Here is a 23072-nt window from a genome sequence, read left to right as displayed (position 1 = left end):
TTAAGTAGACAGAGAAACAAAACCAAATGAAGGCGAGAACTCAGTCAAGTAGGCTGGAGTAAACACTTTGTCAGGAAGGTAGCCCATGTTAGTGCTAATGTGTTTTGCATTAGTATGATGCCTATAACATACTGACTCCTGGCATCAATGACAAAAATCTACAACAGTTTTAGCTGATATACACATGTGGTAACAATAGTTCCATAAGAAAGATTCTTATATGGTTGGTTTTTTGTTTTTTAAATATTGCAGCATGTGAAAGAACTGGTAACAAATGGTGACAATTGTTAACATAAATGCATTATGGTTCTGAAGTTGAGTTTTGATCAATAATTGATGAAACAAAAAAAGATCAGACAGTACCAGAAATGCACACAAAATCAAGTTGTTATTTTTAGAATGTTTTTCAGAGGACCAGATTAATCAGGCTAAACTTTTAATAAGAGGATTACGTATATATGTGTCAATATTAGGAGGATTTGTGGCTTCATTAGTAACTTCAGAGGAAGTAATACCTTCATGTATGCTACTGACTAAAATGGAATACTTTCTGTGACTGGGTGAGGTTCGTAAAATAAATTTCAGCCCTGGAGGGTTATACAGAGGACAACGGTAAGTGTCTAAAATCATTTGCCACTAGTCTTGTCATCTTTGAGCCAAGTCTGCATCATTGGCAGCCAGGACCCAGCCAGTACTTGCTGCAAGGTGAGGAAAAAGGGCCTGTAGGCCATGCTGTAAATGTGAGGGGAGGGCTGTTGGCTGCTGAAACAGCAGAAATCTGCTCCTCGGTGGAGCTGCTGTGTATGGACTGTACAGCCAGAATCTCGAGCAGTGGTGTAATCTGGCCTTGAGCCTATTTTCTCTGGCTCTCTTTCCTGTGTGGCACAGAGTTGGTACATGGGTGCTTGTGCCAGTTTTGCAAGGGCAACAGGGCAGTGAGAATGTGACTTGAGAAGCTGTCACGGTGCGCCTGTATCATGGTCTCGTGCATTTGGAGCATTCTGAGTGTAGCTGAGTTACAAAAGCTTCGAAGCAATTGCAGGCAGCATGGAAATTGGGCCAATATCAAGGTTAGAGGAATACAAAAGGGCTTTAAACTGTCCCCAGAGCGTTTGCAAATTTGCTGGTTATTCCTTTTTACAGTAAATAGAGTAAGGCAGAAAGAAATTAACGGACTTGTCCAAGATGAGAGTAAGTCATGTTGAAAATAAGATTAAAAGCTTTGTCTGCATCTCCAGGGTTATGTCTTTCTAAACTCTAGGAGGAGAGAGGGTTTGAGAACTCCTCTATGTAAAGAACTACAGCTGATGCCAACTGAGCCATATATAACAAGACACTGGCTGACTCAGAGTTTCAGTTGCGTCTCACCAGACTTGAGTCTTGGCTGGGAGGTGCAAACTTTATTAAAATACTCATGGCTGCTAGGCTCTGATCTTTCTGATCGTAAGATTTTGGAGTGTCCAAAAGCACGTTTCTGCCAACATTCACAGAATATTGTCACTTAGCCCTGACATAGGTGTTTCAGAAATTCTTGTTAAACAGCTCGAAATGATCTGCCTTTTATGTCCTTAATTAGAGGAATTTTTGAATTGCCTGCTTTTTGCACTGCTGAAGTAGATTGAATTCTTGTTTGGCTGTGAAAAAGATGCATATTGTAACCGTCTGTGAACTGTGGTTTTACGTCTGTATAAAAAGCAAAAGAAGTATTTCATCTTCCTTTCTTCCCATTTGAAATGAATTAGCCTTATTTTTGTCCTCCACCTGTTTCCTCTCTCCAGCTCCCCAGGTCTTTCATTTTCATGTGTGGATACCCACCAAGGTGCCCACCAAGTTCTTAGATGTATAGCTCAGCGGTTGGGCGCTTCAGTTTGCGGATGTTGAAAAAGTTTGAAGCCTTTGATTTTTACTTATTTTAGGATGCAGCTTTTAATATTTGATACTTTGTATTTGAAATGGAGGGTGTATTCATATGGTTTGGGTGAGAAAGTATATCACATTGGAGCAAGACAGAATAATTCCTCAGGGTTTTGGGCTTTGGCAGAATAGTGCTTGGGCTTTTCACATGATAAAAGAATGAACCTGAATAGCAGCGATGTCTGTAATTTCTTACCTAAAGAGAAACATGAGAAATAGTTTCCTTTCTCCCATGCAGTTAGGTCACTGCTGTTGTCCCTCTCAGGTACTCAGCACACAGGCGTACTTGGTCTCCTCTGTCCTTAACAATACTTAAGTCCTAAGTGTGGAATAAAAATTATGGTTACCTAAACCGTTTACTTACCACAAATCTTAAAATCTCCAGCAGTGTCCTAGTTGTTCTGCTTTTAGTACTTCCATTGTTTCCTTTTGCACTTGACATGATTGTTGTCCAGCTAGCTATCACTTGTATCTGATGGTGAGATACATGCTGGGCTAGCTCTGTAATGGTTTCCATCCAGCAGTTCCTTTCACTTTCTCAAACCTTTTCATGCTTTATTTCATCAAAACATTTTGAGTTCAGCTACTCTCTGTCCAGATGAGATTTTTTCCAGAGGTGATGCATGAAGCTGTTGCTGGTGGCTCTTGTGATGATTAGTTCTTGGTTTCTGGTTAAGAAGTCCACAGTAGCAGCTGGGACTGAAATGGAGGGAGAAAATAAACAGTATATATAACTTTGAGGAGAGGGTATAGTATATACCACTCTTAAACGCTGCTAAAAACACTTAAAAGTTTTTGTAATAATTCTTTTCCAGAGGTGTCACAGGGAAGTTGCATGGTTGTGAATGGGAAGGCAGGATGATTCATGAGACTGCAAATGAGAGAACTGGCTTAGAGTAAGAGGCTTTAATACCTGCCTGGGGGGTTAGCTGGTGAGAAGCTCTGGCTTATTGCCATTAATTTTCAGAGGAACTTTTGGAATGCCATCAGGGCTTCACTCTCCTGTGCTTGCGTATAGACCACTTCCACAGGTTTTCATTCCTGCATCTAAATAAAACCCAAAGCCCTGGTCATGGACAGCCATTAATAATTGCTCAAAATAACTTCTTGCAGAAGGGTTCTAGTTAAGCAGTTATGCTTGGCCTACAGCAAATTTGTCTAGCAATTTCAGTTAGAGAAAATATTTTTTTTATTTACTGTTTTTAAGATACTAGCAGTGTTGCAGTGCTTTATAACCATATTATACTGTTGGTACAGCACATTTCAGTAGCTGGGGAGTTGTGACATTATCATGCAAAATGCTGCTGATGGTGCTCTGTGGAGCAGTTGTGTCCAAGATACTGAAGTACTCGCACAAGTAAAGCTAATGGGATGAGTTTCAGGAGCATGAAGTTTTTCTCCTAAATACGATGACTTAATAGCTCAAGATACTGCCTGCAGTACTGATATGGTAGATCTTGCAGAAAAAAATTATCTTCTAGGTAATGAAAAAGTAACTTTAAATGGATGTATTTGAATGTGTACTTGAATGAGCTACTACTATTTGTGTATATCTTCTGCTGGTGTTTGAGATACACAAATAGAAACTACTAAGTTCTTATTAAAGATTTTTATTTCATCATTACAGGTGAAACCATGAACAAAGGAACTGCTATAAAATTGTATTTTTTGTCTGTTTCCCATTGCTTTCAGTACTTAGGACATAGGATTTTTATTCAGTCTGGGTTAGTCTTGGGTGAACTAAATGCAGGTCTACTTATGATTTAGTAACTAGCCTATGCATTTGTGTTTAAAAATCTCGCTGCTGGAACACATCCAATAGCTGTTCAAATTATTTATGCTTTAGGTTGACTTCGTAGTTTAACCATGTATTTTCTTCTACAGATTATGGTTTATAGTGATTATTTTGTTTGAGGTTGTCAGAGAGATCATAACATTGTCCGGATGCAGAAGAGCCACATTTTTAACTGTCGAACACTGTTGAGGTAAAGCCGACAGTATGAATGAGCACCCATATATACCTATGTCAGTAAGCGCAAACAAGCATTCCTGAAGCAAGATACGAAGAAACAAAAATAAAAATATGATCAGGACTTTACACCCTCTCTCCTGTAGTTGCAGTATTTCAAGATACAGTGTTTATGTATCATTCTATCACGGCTTTCCATTTCTTATGGTTTCTTTCATTTCAGCCTCTTGGGGCCAGTGACTATTTGGAGATCTCAAAGCATTTTGACACGGTCTTTGTTCGTGACATACCACTTCTTACAATGGCAAAAAGGACACAAGCTCGTCGTTTCATTACTCTTATTGATACCTTTTATGAGCATAAGGTGAGAAGCAAGCCTTTCCTATATGTATAGGTATAATATTGGGACCCCTAAACCCTGACTGTTATAATTGGTTTGACATAAGGCTTTCTGTAGTAATGATTTGGAGAACATAAGCAGAATGAACTAGCACTGCAAAGAAACATCATTCCAGCTTCACAAAAAAGGCCCCATTGCAATAAAGGCAAATAAGCAGGTATTTTTTTGATTTCTTTGAGTATTAAGCATGACCATAAATATAAGCCTGAGCTCATTTGCCTTTCTTGAATAGGGATGTTATTTCTTTCCTAACCCAGGAAAACCACAGAAGCCATGTCATCATTTTAATAATGCAAGACTGTGCTGCCAACTGTGCTGGAGTAAATTTAAATTTTTTAAATTTTAATCTGTACGGGCAGTTGGTCAGGAATCAGTGCATTCCTGAGCAGGGTACTGAGGAGTTAATAGTATAGTTACAACATTAAGTTTAAAGGAAACAGTCACTGTAGGCTTTACATTAGGTTGCAGAACTGCTAACGGGATAGTAATGATAAATGCAGCACCTCATGTGGAGGTTTCGATCATGGAAGCAAAATCAGCACTACTAAAACAAAGAGAAGTTCATGTTTAAGATTTTTTTTTTTAAAGTAATACAAGATGTGCAGCCCTATCTTATGTGTGATTATGTATGCACACACTTAAATATTTATGCAATCAGGAAATATCGATTGAGTTTTTTTTTTTTTTTTCAAGAATGTCCTGGCAAGATGATCGGAAAGGCCCCGATTCAGCAAGATATTGAACTAACTAAATGTATGAGTAGTCTCATTCAAGTCAGTCAGATTCTTTGTGCTTTATGATTTGGAAACGGACAGTTTCTAAGAGGATATGCTGATATTTATAAAAACTAATAATAGTGTGTTAGAAATAGGGGGGGAGTGGTCTGCTCTATCTATGTGCTGTCATTAAGAATTGCAAGCAAACAGCTGCTTTCTATCGCTTCCTCCATAGGAAAACCACAAGTGTTAAACTCCTGTTTCAAGCAGTTGTTTGGAAAAAATACCTGAGAGAGCATATTTGTGGAGACGTGTCCACAATGCAAACATTTTACCTACATGCTCTGAACAAGTGTCTCCTTCTGTAATAATATTTCAGTCTGTCTTCACTGCAGGCCCCCAGAGATGCTGTATTTCACTGCACATTGTATTTCCTCCCAGCAGACATGAAAACAGCATCATTATTAGCAAATAATGTGCACTTGAGTAGCATAGGTGAAAGCAAGAGTGCCTCCACTCAGCCTGCTGGGAAATTTGGAATTTAAACATTCTTTAGATGGAAATAAGCGTGCAGTGCACTTACCTACCGAGAAGAATCTAACTATGGAGGGAAAGAAAGCATTGGTTACCGATACTTCATAGCTGTTATTTTAAAAGTGAACTTGATTGTGAACTCATTGCATATATAGCAGATATTCTGAGTATTTAACAGCACAGTTACGCTGTTCTCTGAGTAAAAGTCACATGAGTTGTTATGGAGAAAAAGATCTTTTAAGGTTAATATTCCAAATGACTAAGTCAGGTGAATCCTGTAACAGCAGTGCTAATAAGAGAAAGGGAAGATACCTGGAAAAAAACCAAGGTCGTAGTTTGAAGTTTGCTTTTCATAAAACATGTATTTAGCCCTTTTCTGTAAAGCCCAAGTGATGATATTGTTGCCTGTTTTCCTTCTCTCAGGTGCGTATTATTTGTTCTGCAGTGACTCCTCTCCAAAGCTTGTTCCTGGTAGAACATGACAATGGTGAGCTAGAGGACAACAGAGTGTTGATGGATGATTTGGACTTAAGCCAGGTACATGATATTAGCATCCTCTCCCTTTTGTAACAAAATTGGTTTTGGTCTCATAATTACAGCAGCATTTTAGGAAGAGGAATCAAGTAAACATTTAACTTGCGATTTGCTGCTTTTTCTGCAGTGTATCTGTCGCTCTCGTAATTGCATGTTACGTTATTTATTCCTAGTCAAAGAAAATGTCACAATATATAGAACCATTTTGTGTAAGTTTTAAGGTCATTTTGATAATCATTGTATCTGTTCGATCATGTATGAAAATACTGATTTAAGTTTAGCTTCTACATTTAAAATACAGAAATAAAAGATGGTCTGTTCTAGCTCTTCCTAGACTGTATAGGACTGCCTCACAAACAGTACTATTTTGCATGTTGCTTATTCTGTTTTTCCTTTTCCTTATAACCTAGTTATTGTTAGTGAATTTTTAAACTATTTATCTAAATCAGTATACAATTAGTCAACAGAAAAGTGAAAATAGATGGCTAACATGTCGTCATGTTATGTTAAACCCAAATTATTGTTTTGCTATATTCCTTCAGAGGATTACCCAGCTGAAATAGGTGCTTTTCTTTAATTTTTGGACGTTAATTTTATTTTTTGGTGCCATGCTGGTGTATTGTCAAAGCCTGTAAAGCACTCAGCCTTAGGAGTTAGATGGGGTGCACTTCAGTACAGCTACGTCTCTCACAGTTCTGTGGTACTTTTTTTGTGTATTAATGTAGGAATCTGCCAAAGGACTCTCCATGTTTACAGGAGAAGAGGAAATCTTTGCCTTTCAGCGTACTGTCTCACGGCTTACAGAGATGCAAACTGAACAGTACTGGAAAGATGGGGACAGAAGCAAAAAAACGTTATAATTAAAAGTTGAATAAAATCACCAGGAAGTAAAACTACAGAATTGGAAAGTTTTTTAGCACAACTGAAATAATAATTGCACTTTATCATCTGGACCATGTTTTCTTTCATCAGTTATTTTTTTGTGCTTAAGACATGAGGACTTGGTTATTTTTCTGTACCACTAGTGTGTGCACATGTGAAATTTTGCCTTCGTTTTGTTTTCTGTAAAATACAACTTTGATGTTCAGGAAGTTTAATGGGATTAGAATTTTTCTGGAGAATTCATCTAGAGACAAAGTTAATGGGCCATGTGGGGTCACATTATAATGTCATGTGAAGAGGGTACTTTGTGGTTCATGCGCAGCTTCTGTCATGTACAATGCAGTTTGCACAAAAGAAAAATCAGATGCTTTCTTTATGAAACTCCTGATGTTGTATAAGTCCCTGCTAGAATCCTGGAACTCCTCTGTAGTGTATTCTGGGCTTTTTTTTTTCCCTATTTTCTATGTGTAGCCATCTGCTGACTTTCAGGCTCAAAGAGTTTCTTGTAATCAGACTGTTGCTCAGTCTGGTACATTGAAAACTAATGGTTTGAACCAAGAGAGAAGCCTGAGGAGGAGCTTGAAGGTACTTGAAACTGCACAGGATTAAAATCTTAAGTAATCATGGATGGGAAAAGAAACTATGATAAGACAGGGTATACTGTAACATATAAGTGCAAGTTAATACTCTTCCTAAAATTTGCAGTTCTTGCAAGCCTCCATATGCTGCCTCTACACCAGTGATGCATCTCTACCCTGAATTTTCTCGGGCTTCATCTATACCAAACCTTCCATTGCTGCTAGCACACCTGCTCTGGTCTGGGGAGAGCAGTGCAATTGCTGAGGCAATTCATCATGTTACAAAAGGAATGTATTTTATGGAAAAGATGGGATATTAACTGATTGCCCAAAGCACATCACCCATCCTCATGTTTGTAGTTGGAAACTTTCTTTTAGTTAAAAATGCAATTGTGTCATTTTAATCTAACTGAAACAAAACATGGTATTGCGCGTATTGGCTTATACGGCATTTTTATAAAAAGTAATTTTAAAAGCATATTTAGAAACCCTGAATAGGGAAAAATATTATGTAGATTTACAGAAAAGATTTCCCTAATTTCTTAGGGAGGAGATACGTAACACACCATCCCCAAATTTGAGGGGTTTTCTTGGATTTTGCAACGTGTCCTTTTTCTTGTACTGTATCTGTTATCAAAAGTTGTCTTCTCTGCCTTTGTTAAGCCTGATCTAATTTGGTTCAGTTGTAAACCCCATCGCAATTAAAAGAATCTTTTAAAAGGGACTTTTTGGGGGTGGGGAGGACTGGAGAGGTCCTGTGCACTTGCATGTGTTACGGCAATACAGATGTTTCAGAGCCATGTGCTCAAGTCTGGTTTTCTGTTCTGATCACTTCTGTTTGCCCTGGAAATTACTTATACTGGCTATACCTGTTCTTCAAAGAATTTTTAAAGCCTATATTTATAGTTTACAACTTATGCAACTATGTTGTCATTCCCACAAGGGTGACTACCATGGAGAATTTTAATGCATATTTATGAAAACCCCAATCAGAATACATTGCTTATACTTAAGAATATCTGAATAATTGATGTGTATTTTCAGAGATTTTTATTAGGTTTCTCAACAGAGTGACTTTTGAGATTCATGCATGTGTGTCTGTATATACACACACATATATATATATATACTTAATTTATACATATATATAAAAATATAGATAAAACTAATATATATAATTTAAGTGTGTGAGGTTCTATATTTATACATGGCAGTCTATACTCATCAGCCTGGGCCTGTGCTGATAACTCTCCTGAAGCTTCAGCCTTGCCTTTTTTTCTAGCAGCATTCAAATGCCTCCTGCCTTGTCTGAACCAGAATGTATTGTGGGAAAATGGGAGGTGGTGGTAGATACCCTAAAGCATCTTGCGTCTGGGTATTTATTTGCATTATTTTAAAAGCTGTTTATATGTTTAGCCTGTATGCCCTCCTCCGTCATGTGATACAGGGGAAATGCATGATCTTGCAGAACACAGGTGAGACATTTGGCACCTGTGAGAGAGGAGGTTCTGGCAGGTTCTGCTTTCCCATGGAGACTGTCTGAGGCTAGGGAAGTGAAGCGTTTCTGCCAGGTCTGTGTGGCTGATGACCGACCTCATTTAGCCAGGGGCTCCCTGGAGCCCCCTGGGCAGATGTGCTCGTGCTCCAACTGATGCAGCTCTGCCTATCAGTATTTGAGGCTTTTCTGCAATCTGAGCACCCATCCCAAACTCAGATACCGCAGGTTTTTAGAAACTCTGAAAGGCAGTGGGACTTAGGTATCATTGAAAGCCTCCTGGGATGTAGGTGAGCTCTGTCAAACCACAGGAGGGAAGTTCCCAAAAGTTTCCAGAACCAGTGGTGCTTCCAGGACATATTCCTAAATAAAAGCATGGTGCGGTCTTTCCTTGGCCAGCAAGGAAGCCATCTGTTGGGAGTCACTGGTAGGCACCAGCAGTAATCAAGGAGAAAAAATGGGGAATATTCCAGAAGGGTTTGGGGGCTGAAAGAGGCTGTAAACAAGAAAAGCTACTTAAATCACTGTGCAGTATTTGTGGTTGCACTGCAGTGTGTGGATTGCCGCTTTTAGGTCAGGACCACAAGGAGAGATTGATGGGACCAGTTTGTCAGCCAGGCCAGGTGCTGGGGCAGAGATCCCCACCGTAACCACAGAAGCAGCATATGTATATCCGGCCACTTCCCTGAAGAAACTGAGGCCCTATGGGCTTATTTTATGATGATGCTAATAATGCTGTAGTACACATAAAGTCTCTTTCCAGTAGTGAATCTGGAGGAGGCTTCTTCTGAGGCCAAACAACTTCCAGGCCAACTGGCACTGGCCAGAATCTGTCCCTGGGGCACAGCAGACAACACTGGGTACGTCCTGCCCCAGGGCACTGGGTCCCCTGCGCTCCCAGCAGTCCTGCTGCCGGGCCCGATCCTCACTGCTGTCAGACAGCAGCAGTCCATGGCTTTTTATTCCCACTTTAAGATGTTCTAGTTGCCAAAATGTAAACAGCAAAACACCTGTGAATGAATTACGCACACTCCTTAATGGCCTTAAAATTGCTGGATTTATGCTGGATGCTGCTATCCCAAGTTCAAGTATTGGCTTTTTAGTTTTTTCTTAACTTGCAAATTCATTTCATCTCAGATCTGCAACATGTTTTTATTTCCCTCTTAGTCATTCAGCAAACATTATTGCTGAGTTATTTTTAAAGGTCTTTTCAAGTAACCTTATTGATGTGGTATGATATTTTGCTGTCACAGGAAGTAAAATCCTTGTGATTATGGACCACGTGAAGTGTTTTATGTTGGCTTATAAAGGCCACGTCCTAGCTGAGAATCTCTCAGCTAACTTACTTCAAATACTTGATTGACAAAGGAATGTTCCCAAAGCCTGAAAATTTAAATTACAGCTTCTGTGACCATAGTTACTCTATCTATATAGACATTTTATCTTTAAAGCTGTATTTTCATTTTGCATTCTTGTGTACTAGCTCTTACCTTTTTTTATAAATAATGCAATTCTGTCTTTCAAAGCTTACTGGTTTTCTGTATTTACCTTTGCACACATCACGGGAACAATTGCAGTATTTTGGGTGTAACGAGACAGCCGCCTTCTATGGGTCTTTGGAGGGATTGAAGATGCACTTCTTGCTGTTGTTGCTTTTTGCTCTAAAAAAGGAAAACCATTAATGGCTTTTTTTTGAGTAAAGGTGATCATAATGATACTATAACTGGATAGATGTCACCTATTTTGCAGCAATTTAAACATGAAGAAACCTGACCAGGTTTCAAACAGTGCTCAGCGCAGTCACCAGCCATCTAATAAGGAGGAAGAGTCGTCTCGCCATGAAGACCTGTCTAAGAGGATCAAGATTCAGGAGTTTTCTTTCTGTAGTTACCTGGATCTGAATAATCCCAGTGCCTCACGTTTCCCTGTTGCTAAAGTGGGAATGATGTTACTTTCTTATTTGCTAACCCTGGAATACTGCCAGGCTTCACTCATTAATATTCTAAGATGCTTGCTGAGGCTCTGGGATGAAAATACTTCAGTAAAGTATGTAAACAGTGCAAGAAATAGTTTAGCTACTCAAAGCGGATTAGTTTCCTTGTTTGGGTTACAGAATTAATGCCATCACCTAAACACCACATGCCCCTTTGCAGTGATGATTTTTTAAATAATGCATCTATTTTAAAGAAAAAAAAAATCTGAGGTTTGTGATTAAAACCCTACAATTCATGTAGTTTTTCTTTATCTGTAATGACAAATTTCCTATGTGATTCTTTACAACCTTAGCTCCTGTACTTGTGAGCTACAGTGGCTTTGTAAATTCTGTTGGGATTTTCCTTGTATACTGATTTTTTTAAAAAAAAATATGTCATTTTGAGTCTAATATATAACAAACTGAACCCTGTTAAATCCTTCTGTTATTTGAGAAGAATTTATGTTGTAATAAAGAAAAATTAATAAATCCAGGATTTATAAACATTTCACTTATTACTCACGCTATTTTAAGGTATGCCTTCTGAATAGGTAGGCCTTGCATTAATTACTTAGTGAGATACGGGGTTTTTTATCTCTGTCTCCAGGGGGCAACCCTGAACTGGCAGCGCTGCCAATTTCTGGGCACTTGGTTGCCTGGATGAGCCATAGCACCACACACCGTTGCCCTGCACCATGGCTCAGCTTTTGGTAGGTGTGTCCAGGGCTTGTCAAAAAGGTCCTCCTCCAGAGGCAGTTTAGACTTGTCCTCCTTGGTTACTGCTGCCAGCAGCCCTAGTTTTTGGTTTGGGAACCTTTTTTCCAATTCTCTGACTCTTTTCTCCAACAACTTGAGGGTGGGGTGCTCCAGCTGAGTGCAAACCACAATATAAAGTGCTCTTCCCGCCCCCCTGTTAATTTGGGATTCTTACCGTTCAAGATCTGCTTTCGGTGTCAGCAAATTAGTTCTGCAGTTAGTTGTAACAGGTTTTACGCAGCTTGGCAAATTCCCCCGGGAAGCAGTTAGTTAACATTTAGGCAGGTAGAGAAGTCCCCGCACTGATGAGTCGGGAGGGTCTGAGGGTCACTGCAGCACCCCAGTGCGGGTGCCCTCATGCAGCACCTATTAGTGTTGGGAATGGGAGAGCAAGGCTGCAGCGTGACACTTCTCCGTGGATGCTGGTGGCAGATAGTCAGTTCTTCCTGACAGATGGCCAAGAGTGTTTTACAGTTTGGGCTTGAGAAACCAGCACTTCAAAATTTTTTAGGAGGGGTTTAATTTTGGGACAATTTCCATTTTCTTCTCCAGATATTTTCCCCCCTCTCATACCTTTTCCTGGAAGCCCTCAATCCTCCCATTTCTTCCAAAGAGAGGGATCGTCATATTGAATATCATGCTGTGACCAACTTGCTCCAGTATCTTGCTTGCAGCAGTGCAGTATCCAATATTTGAGAAGAGCATCCAGGGAACTTTCTAATATCCCATTAAGAGATCCACACAGGTTTGTGAGGCAGGAGGCTGCATCCTTGCCAAAAGTTGCATGCCTTGTTAATTACATAAACATTGGATCCTTCTCCAGACTGATTTAAGATCCTCTTTTTTTGGCCTCAAACATCCTGCAGTGGTCAGCCATCAGGGTCTCATTAGAAATTTTGATCAAAAAAAAAAAGTCCCTTCGCATGCTTCGCTGACTCTCCAAAGATACTTCAGGAACAGATGCAGCCAATCTGCCTTTGCAGTTCTGTTTGTCCAATGGATGTTTCTCTCATATCCCCCTGATCCGTTTCCTCTCAGAGATGAGCGATCCCCAGCGTGTCCATCTCTTGTCAGAGAAGAGCGCTGCTCTTCTTGGGATACCTCATCTTTCTTCTGTTGTGCTGCGACCTCATTTCTGAGGTAGGAACACAGGTCTGCAGAGGCTCAGCTTCCCTGAGACCCCGGGCTTGGAGTTCCCTGCTGCTCTGACACACATGAAATACGGGGTGTGGGGTCTGGGGGTGCATCCGTGCCAGTGCAGAACGGGAGATGTTTCTGACCCTCGGGTTAGGGCAGTGCCTGCGTTTGCCCTTCTGTCTGCCGAGAAGGAGGAGTTGCAGTGACAGTCCCTTGCACGGGAGTAGAGGGAGGATGGAGCAGATGGAGGATGCAGGCCACTTGCTCCCTCTCCAGCCTTCTGCATTCTCCACATATTTGTAAAACAACTTTTGTTTTACATTGAATTGAATTCTAAGAGCGCCATTAAAATACAGAAATGCTTCTCACTGACCTATTACTCTGCATTCATGTTGGTAAAATTTTGGATGAGTTTCTATAGTCCTCCCGCCAGTTCTTTGTCAGGGTGAAGGGTTTAGTTGGCTCTGTTAATCCACTCTCTAGCTGAAATTGTTCATTTAAATCGTTATAAAAAACCACTCTTTTCCAATGCGAATCCTATATTCCCAGATTCAAGTACTGCTGCCAGTGCAAAGACTTCAAATTCTTTGAGTGCAATCACACTGTGTCAGTCCAAAGCCAAATTGCAAACACTTATCCACAATTCCCCTTACTCAGCTTCAAGCTAATTTTTCCAGCAGGCAACAATAGCCATAAAAGTATAGGGAAAGATTATTAGAAGAGTTTGAGAAATGGTTGATCGGTTCCTCCCCAAGCTGGGGTATAATGCTACCACATCCTCTTCTTGCAAGGAGCAAAACCTTTCGTTCTGTTACTTAATATATTTTTAGCATCCAGTTCTTCAGTGTCACAGTAATTAAGAGCCATCACAGCTGCTGAAAGATGAAGCATGGAACAAAAGATCAAGTGGTTGTTTAAGCTGAAGTTAACTGAACCAGGAAAAGTAAGCTCAATGACGTGAAGAAAAAGCTTTCTTTGTATCCTCCAGTCTTTTAGAATTAGTAAAGCCAAACATGCTTGTGTAACTTTTTCTACCTACAGTGATGGATAATGTTCAGGTCACAACATGATGTGTTGGGCGGCGAGGTTTTTTCCTGCAGGCTTGCTAAGAGCATCGCTCACGTCAGGTCTTTTCTGCAGCTGAGGTACGGTGTGCCTGACAACGCTTCCCTGTTAGTCAAGGTTCAAACACACTGCAAACAGCTGACAAAGTTAGCTGGGGTGTGGGGGGATGAAGTTTGTTGAAAACAGAGGCGGAGGACCAGTCTCCTCCAGTTGTGGTTGATATCTCCCGAAAAGTAACATTTCAGAGGCCAATGGAGAGATGAGCAATTACTGTCCAGCAAAATTACAATCTGAATGGGCTGCCATTTTCAGTGCTTAGCTAGGACAGCCGTGATTGCTATAGAAACTTCTGAGAGCGAGACAGAGAGGTTTTCCAGCACTGGAAATTGCGAATGGAGAAGGTTAGACTGGGTGCAAAGCCCATTCAGTCAGGCAGCTGCCAGTTGAGCCTCTTTGCCAAGTAGATTGTAGGAAATGCTGATTAAAATGTCCACTGAACGCACCAGGCAAATTAAATTTCAGTCACAGCCGCCTGGCCAGTTTTGGTGGGAAGATGGCTCTGGCGCATGATGCACCTGGGCTCACTCTGCCCCGGCGGCCTCTCCCGCAGGCACTGGCCCCCTGCTCACAGGTATGGCAGCGATGCTGTGGCAGTGATGCTGCAGCCGTGGCAGTCTAAGGACGCAGCTGAGATGAGGTTTGTGGGGAAAGGTGGTAGCGGTGCGTCTAATAAAGGATGTCTGTGGGGAAAAAAACCCAAACATCCTTCCAGGTGGGAGAGCAGTACCCCTCCCCACCCCAGCTTTGCCATCTCTCCCAGGGCACAAGCTCAGCAGATGAAGGCTGCTGCCACATTCACCTCCTGACTGGTGCGGCTGGCACCTCCATTTTTGTCCCCTGCACCCCACTCCCTGTGTCGAAACAAAACAGGACTGCTCTCTCTGAACATATTGCCTGCCAGCCCCTTCCCCTCCGAACAGCCTGCGATGGACAGATGAAGCTCTCCCTTTGGGGCAGAATGGCTGGCGGTACAGCCAAAAGCCCGCTGCAAATCGGGAGACAGGGCGAAGCCTGTGGGAGGTCTCAGTGCTCAGGGCTTCCCCCTCATCACCTCTCCTGCAGCTTGGACAAGCCTCTGAAATCCCCCTGCAGCCCATCGGTCCTCGGCTCTGGTTGCACAGCCAGGTGCATCTGCAACTCCAGTCATTTCTCTCCTTAAGAGCTGCTCTTCCCTCCTTTCCACACCCCCACTCCCCAGTCCTTTCATCTATACTGGGGGAGGGTTTAATATCTTTCTGTGTTCATCACTGGCCTTGGAAAAAACAGTTTGTCACCCTTCTGGCAGCAGGCTGGCAGCAGTTGTTCCAGTACCTCGCTCCCCACCGATCCCCTGAAGGACCATGGGTATTATTAGGCTTTATCACCATCACTGTTTCCTTTCCTCCTCTCTCCTGTCTCTCCTTGGCCTCCTTTGATTTAACCCAGGCCGTCAGCCAGCCAGAGGAGTCTCAGGCAGGTAAGCTCAGACACATGTAATGCTCTGACACAGTAACACGGGCATCTCCCTTCTCCTCCACAAGTTTCGTGCAGCCGGTGTGCCAGCTCAGGCAGCAAAGCCTTCAGTGCTGCGCCCCTTTACAATGGCTCCGCTTAGGACAGGTGCTTTTCCAGTCGTGCTTGGCTTTGAGACAAAACAATAAAACCTCTTCGTGAATCAATGGGATTTCTTACCTACCTATACTGCACTTTCCAAATATACCAGTTCTTCATAGGCTGCACTTGGAAAAAAATGTTTGCATTTAAGTACAAAAAATTATATGGCCTGTATTAATAAAAGCAATGAGATTTGTCTTGCAGTGTAAGGGTGAACAATGTAACAAGTCACAGCTTATCAAAGCCATGAAATGTTTGCTGTATGGAATATTTTTTTCCAGAAAAAACAATCATGCAGTTTTGGTAGTAAATATAATTGGTATTTTGGTCCATTCAGGTACAATTTCTCAGTACACCCTTCTTTAAACGTCAGACTGACTTCATCCTCTGCTCTCGGAGCACCTGAAGACAGTGCTCACCATCAAGACATCTGCTCAAGCCAATCTCTGTCATTGTCTACTTAAGCTTTTTATATGCATTGGTTATTTGTCTTACTAATGGCTAACACCAAGCTGTTACAATACTGTCTGTGTGTGTGTATATATATGTATATATGTACTCAAGGACCTGTGAATGGGTTTTGCAGTCCTTGTGACCTGTAACAGCTCCCATAGCCATGAGTTAAGGCTTGGTTAATGGACGCAATCTGTCAATTCTTGAACAATTTAGGATATTAGTTATTGACATAATGGAGAAATTATCTGAGTGTATCACAGCAACCCATACTTGAGGACACCTCCGTCTGCTAAGGTTGACCCTAATAATTAACAGCCTTACCCAGTGCCCCAGAGGTGCTTTATAAGGCACAAGGCTGAAGGTTAAATAGCTTCTGTGCATCAGATGTGCTCATTACACCAGTATGTCTATAATGGCTTTCCTGAAGCCACAGCAGCTTGTTAATTGATTGTTCTCATTTTACGGTCTTTCCAGGGGTCCCCTGTACCATTACAAAGCTGTGTCCTTGTCCTCGCCAGATTGCCTTTTCCTGTTCAGCCTGAGAACTAGTGTCCTTTTGCCGAACGGGGACCTGCCTGCCATCCCTTTGCTTGCCCTTGGTCGGCTGTACGGTGCTGCTGCAGCACCCTCCATTCCTCTCCCCCTAGCCCCACTCCTCCGCCTCTGCTCTTTCTTCTGTGAAACTCAAAGGCTCGATACCCAGCTGCCTCCTGTTTAACCATCCGCCACTGCAGTTTAGCATCCAGGCAGCCCTGCGGTTCTCCTCTGTTTGGTCCAGGGTTTATTTAACTTAAAAGTTTTCCAAAACAAGAAGGTGATGATGAATCAAAGTCTAAGTGTCACTTGGTGTGGAAGAGGAACAAGGTTTGCAAGGATACCATGACCAACTGGTAAACCACCTGCCTCTCTGATCAACTCTTACTGCTGGAAAGAAAACAGAAAAACTTTCTGGGCTGAGAACGCCTTTGCCAGCTCATTTGGAGCTGAAGCCATTGAGCTGCTAATGCCACATGCTCCTGACTATGTCTGAAGTGAGAAATGAGCTGCAAAAGCCTCATTTTGGGTCAAAATTCTCCAACATACTTGGCTACCCGGCTAGAGTGAAAGGTAGCTTTAGCACCTCCTGTCTTTTAAACAGAAAGATGATTGCATTCACATGTCTTGCATGTAACAGGGTAAGCAGAAGCTAAAAGCAGGGGGAAGTGGGTTTCAGCAGAGCTTCCCACTTCTTGGCTTAAAACCAGACACAAGCTCCCCTCTTCCCAGTGCCTTCACTCCACAGCTCTCCCATGGTCGTGCAAGGGGACTGCACAAAGCCCTTGTGCTACAGCTGTTGGGAAGATTTTACTGTTTCACTTGGGCTGCGATGTTCCTGATGAAGGGAGAGGCTAGACACACAGGCAGGATTTGTGGTTCCCTCACCCCTAACTTTGGTGCATTTACCGTCAGTGGCAACAGACAAGTTCAATGCTGTATTTGAAGTGACTTGAGGCACCACTGTTCCATAATCCAGGCAAAATGGAGAACCCGGGCTAAGACAGGATAAGCAGTAAATTAGCATAAAAGGCTGACTCTGAGAAGAGAAAGCTGGTCCCTAATCCTGTTTTATAGGAATACGTTTGTACTTGGAAGCATCATACGCCATCATCTAGCTCCACCATGCGTTGGGATCTCTCCTCTTGCTAGAGGGGGAGAGATTTTTTTTTTTTTCTCACCCTTTCCCATGCCAACATGTAAGCACTAGCAATACTGTCTCTTCGGTGGGGTGTTTTGATAGTACCAAGCAGGCAATTTCACGTAAATCACGCTCATTATTTGTGCGGTTCATTTCAATTGAAATGCATTCCCTGTTCTCCTTCACTTGTCTTCTCTAGGGCATGTATACGCTGGGCTCTCCAATGGTAAAAAATTAGCAAGCCGGGGCTATAAAATTCTAGATTGGCAAAGATGTATCGGGATACTTGTCCTTAGGAGAATGGAAGAAGACATCTGGACAGTCCATGACCCCCACAAAGCTTGCAACTACTGCGGCCCTGAAAACATGTCCACTTGCTCTGTAGTCAGCCATTTCCCCGATGATAAAATGGACTGTGTGCCCCGGGACGGTGCTTCAGGCTTTCTCCCACTCTTGTTTTTAAAACACCTTTCAAATTTTAAAACTGCTTCGGAAAATTTACGGGGGAGAAAAAAAAAAAAAAAAAGAAAAATAGGCTGCGTGAGCTCTGAGCTGTGAAGACTGTCTGGCGGCGGCCTGCAAGGAAGGCGAAGCCCACAAGATGGCAGGCCCGCCTCACGGCACACGGGGGCCGGCCCGGCTGGCCGGCCCTGGCCAGGTACGGCCTGTCACTGCGAAAGGCTGTTGGCTGCTCCTGCAGAGGTAATTCTAAAAAAGAAACGGATAAAAATATACCCCCTTCCACCTTGCCGTCGGACTGGGAAGGAAGTAAAATAAACATACCGTACTCGCTTGGGTGGACGTTCTTTTCAGAAAGTGCTGGAAAAAAATAAAAAATGGAGGCTCCAGGGACACATGCTCCTGGCGTGAAATAAAATGTTAGGTGCCTCCGCAGAGCCCTTTGGAAGCAGCTCTGGGGCAGGCTGGATGGCTGGCTGGAGGCGGAAGCCACGCGTGTGGGCGCAGCGGGTGCTTCGGGGACAGCCTGTACCCCGTGTCGGAGCCCTCAGGCAGGACGATGGCAAAAAAGAGGGGCAGAGGGATCGCGCGGGGCTATGGGGAGGCTGTTGTATAGGGCAGTGCAGGGCAGGTGGGCAGTGGAGCCTCATGCAGGACTGGGATGACTTGACCCTCACCAGGACACAGAAGATTTTATGTTTTTAATACACGACCAGTCAATTACTACTTGGTTTTCCTTTTGGGAAGTGAGGGCTTCCTTGGAAGTGGGGCTGCCTGATATTCAGCTGAATATGGTATTTCACATCATGTGATCCTATCCCAGCCTTCCCCCCGCCACGGCCGGATTCTGCCTTGCAAAATCTCTCTGCTCCAGCAAAATCCTCCCAGCCGCACCACCACACAGAACGCCTCGGTGTGCGGCACGAGGCATGCGTGCTCTGGAACGAAGCAACAGGCAGGCCCCTGAAAGAATTTGGGATGTCCGGGGCTTCTGCATAGCTACCTCGTGACTTCCCAGGCAGGCATATCCCCGCCTGGATTGCGGTCTCCAGCCTACCCTTTTTAGCACGTGGTGGCACCATGTTGGCTTGGCGCTGGGAGGCCTTCTCCACCCTGGGGTGTAGAAGCTCTTTGGAGGAGTCATTGCTTCTCCTGCATGTGGGGACTTTTTGGCAAGTGGAGCTGGTGAGCAGTGCCATCCATGCCTGGGATTTTGTTTAATTCTGGGGTGCTCATTGTTCATACAAGTGGCCTTATGAGGAAGGGAGAATCACCCAACTTCAGCTGCAGCTGTGAATTACCCAACTTCAAGGGCAGCTGCGATGACAAGTTGCTCTCTGTAGCTCAGTGAAGAAATCTCCTTAGTGCCATGTCTTCTTCATCTGCTGGGATCCTGACATTGCTCTCAAAAAATGACAACACCTGGAACAGATTTGGAGTTGATACAGCCTCATTTCTTCCCCAATAGTACAAGCCAGTGCCCTTCCAGCTGGGGAAGAGCCTGGTTTTTGACCAAGCCTGAAATCCCGACGCTCTGAGATCCAGAGCACTCATAGGATAGCTTACGGTGGACTCCTCAAAGAAAACCCCATGACTCTGCCTCTATAAAAAGAGATGGCCCTTGATTGGGCTTGCTGCGGTAAGAGCTTCAGGAAGCTCCCCAGTCCTGTTCTGCCACCCCTTCATCACCACAGTCTCTCCGCTCCTCCTCCTCCCACATGGTTCAGCTTACAGCAATCCTCTCCACTGCCAGTATCCTGAGAAGAACGTGCAGGCAAAACTTGGGCAAAGAAGCAAGGAAGATATCAAAGGAGATGGGTCAACGTCTGGTTAACATTTCATGTTTAGAGGTTTTTTTATTTTTATTAATTCTTTTTTATATTTTTTAAATGTGAGCAGCTCTTGACTGCATGGGCTTCCCTGTACGACTTCCCCTTCCAGGCTCATATCCTCTGCTGGCTGGTGCAAGCAGCTCCTTGTGCAGTCAGGTTCTGTTCTTTTGAGGCACCTGACTCTCCCCATATACAGTGCAAGCAACCCACGTGGCATTCAATGAGCCAGGCATTTGAATCCTCAGTGTTGTGGCATATTTAAGCATGTTTTAGGGTGTATCTCTTAATCCTCAAGCTCTAAAAAATGTTAAATTCAAGTGGAACATATAGATGAACTTGCTATGCATTGGCCCCTCTATAGCTTGCCTAGAGGCAGAAATGATGTTGAGACTTTTTCAAGTCAAACTATTGTACAAACATGTTGAAGGGAGGCATGTAAGAAGAGACTTTTACCAGAAAACTTCACTCCTAGAGAGAACCTGCTGGAACAGAAGCCTGGTAATATGTAGAAAAGCTGCCGCAGTGTTTCAAGAAACAAGAAAGATGATCAGTCCAGCTAGAGCAAAGAAGAAACAAGGAAAAAAAAATATCATCCCCAATCAAGCATGCCAGGGCATAACCCTCTCTGCAGATCTCTTCTCATAAGGGTCCAAGCCCATGAAAGAACCTGCAATCAATGGTTGCTGAAGTCTACTGAAGCAGCAAGCAGGCCATTAATGTAACAAGTCAATGAACTTTGATGGAGCTGACTTTTCTGGAAAATTAGCTGGATTGCCAAGGTAACCAAATCACAAAAGGACTCAGGACACAATCAACACACAGAAGGGTACAGACGTTTGCTGAGAAGTGCTATGGGCACGACAAAATAAATGAAACAGGATGTCCTAGAAAACAGTTTTCACTTTCATCATGTCTCTTGGCTGGATTCCACAACATCGCAGAAATGTTTCTACAAGAATTGATTGCTTCTCACATCCTGGGCCCTAGAGAGCTTCCCACACCACTCAGAATAGGTAGGTCTTTCTGAGTACAGGCTCCAAGGTGAGATCTAAGCCAGCTGGGCAAAGCCACCGTCTTTCAATTACACATTACTATGCATGTGACTGAATCCTGTGATCAACAAGCTGAAAGGAAAGAGAGTAAAAAGACTAGCCACTTATTTCACCCACATTTAGCAGTGGGATGTGCATATAAAAGCAGATAAACTGGGGGGCAACAGTAAGCTAATCTGAGCCAGAGATCAAAGGTATTTTCCTGACACTGAGAATAACCTTCATCTGGCTAGTGACTAAGAAAATGGATCCAAGCTGCCGAGTGAGGTCAAAAGCAACCTCTCCCCAGAGTTTTGAAGAAGTTTTAGACTCATAGGTTCAGTTCAGCCTAAACCATGGGTCCTTCAGATCCAAAACTCAATGTTCCCCAACGGCTGGGAATATTCTGGATCAGCTCCTACCTGGGTCTGTTTTCACCTGCAGTCTTTGCAAATAAGACCAGCCATTGCAGGACTTTACCCGGTGCCCCAACTAAGCCATTTCCATCTCTCCAGCCACAGTGTTATTCTTCTTACACCCTCTGTACCTTCCTGGGCTGGAGCTTTTTGCTCATGCAGATACTTCTACTGCTTTCCAGAGGCATGTGGGCCTCTGGAAAACTGCATGGAAGACTGCTTGCTTTTCCTCAAAAAAAAAAGATTTTAAAACATTTCTTATTCTTAAAAAGGGGTGTTCTGTTCCCCCCTGCCCCCTAAAAATAAGCTCAGGACTCTCACTTACTGTTTGGAGATCTCGGTTCAAACCCCTGCTCTACCTCTAACTTCCCATGTTCCAGAGTCCATGCACCTGGTTAATGGCTTGTGGGTATTGATGACAACTGGATGACAACTGGTGGACAACTCCACCCCTTCATTTGCCTTATTTCAGCTCTGACTTTGTACAAAACTACCCTCTGGAGCAAGGAGAAGCCAGCATAGGGCTTGAGAGAATAAAATTCTTGCATCAACCCAAGCAGATGGGGAGGAAGCAGGAAAGCACTGGGACCCTGGAAAAAGCACCAGGGAATGAGATATTCTTGATTCCCACCTCCAATTGGTTTTCCAGGAGCAAAGGCTGGTTTTTAAAATGAGATTACAGCACTTTTCTTGATACAGATGGCAGGTATTTTGAAAGATACCTTAGTGCATTCCTGTCAATAGCTACAGCATCTACAAATTTATATTTCTGGATGAAAGGCACTTTATCAAAAAGTTCCTGACAAGGTCTTATCTACACAGCATATCACTAAAGTACCCATCCCGTGTGAAATCTGTGCAAGAAAGAGAGGGTTCATTTTGTCAAATTATGAGGAACAAATGGTCTCAGAATGAGCAAGAAGAAGCCTCCAAGACCTACTGCACCAGAGATTATCAACACAGCACAGCGCACTGAGCCCAGCAGCAAAGGAAACACAAGGAAATGGGTACTAGGGAACCTAGGAGGCACGGAGAACAGGCAAGTCCAAAGCTCAAGGTGAAATAACAACAAACAAAAACGAAACTATTTATCTGAGCTATCACATGAACTGCTGAGCATCAAGAATTTTTACTCAATCTCTCCTCAGATGAAGAAGACTGACATCAGTCTGCACAGAGCGCTTGTGGACTGGAGAAAGATCAGTCTTGCGACGGGTGTTGAGAATACATTAGTAAAGCCCCGAGCGGGTGAAAGATACAGTCCTTGCAGAAACAGAGGGCACATTAGTGTGCCAGTGACAGGGCTGTCATTTTGATTCTTCCCTTCCGCTTTCTGCTCGGCGCTGGTTTTTTCAGTCTCTCAGAGGTTAAGGACAGATGGGAACCATTAGATCTTTGCAGCTCCTTTGGGAACTGTTAGTCAGACTTCTTGTATATCACAGCCCTTCAAACCTCACCTGCTTACCTTGCCTGAGACTTGACTACAGCGTCACTCACGCTTTTAACTGCGGTTAGAGCACATCCATCAGAAACATGCCTGTCTTGGCTCGGACACATCTGGAAAACGCGCCAACCACCCTGACAGCTTGTTACAGTGA

The 23072-nt window shown here is 43.0% G+C and overlaps 1 protein-coding gene and 1 long non-coding RNA gene across 2 annotated transcripts in view; one reads left to right on the top strand and one right to left on the bottom strand.

Annotated features, from left to right (window-relative positions):
* The window catches only part of AFG1L (AFG1 like ATPase), a 75576-nt gene extending 68301 nt beyond the window's left edge, over nucleotides 1-7275 (top strand). The window contains exons 11-13 of the mRNA XM_075707009.1: nucleotides 4107-4247; nucleotides 5957-6070; nucleotides 6793-7275. Of these exons, the coding sequence (XP_075563124.1) occupies nucleotides 4107-4247; nucleotides 5957-6070; nucleotides 6793-6927 (390 nt within the window). The 3' untranslated portion in view covers nucleotides 6928-7275. The remainder of the gene's footprint in view (nucleotides 1-4106; nucleotides 4248-5956; nucleotides 6071-6792) is intronic.
* The window catches only part of LOC142593211 (uncharacterized), a 28071-nt gene continuing 6393 nt past the window's right edge, over nucleotides 1395-23072 (bottom strand). Inside the window, exons 3-4 of the long non-coding RNA XR_012830920.1 lie at nucleotides 10571-10683; nucleotides 1395-2613 (exon numbers count right to left, since the gene is read on the bottom strand). This is a non-coding gene — a long non-coding RNA (uncharacterized LOC142593211). The remainder of the gene's footprint in view (nucleotides 2614-10570; nucleotides 10684-23072) is intronic.

The sequence above is a fragment of the Pelecanus crispus genome, chromosome 3, assembly GCF_030463565.1.
Source record: "Pelecanus crispus isolate bPelCri1 chromosome 3, bPelCri1.pri, whole genome shotgun sequence".
In the NCBI taxonomy this organism is placed as follows: domain Eukaryota; kingdom Metazoa; phylum Chordata; class Aves; order Pelecaniformes; family Pelecanidae; genus Pelecanus; species Pelecanus crispus.
This window is presented reverse-complemented; position numbering and strand designations above follow the sequence as displayed.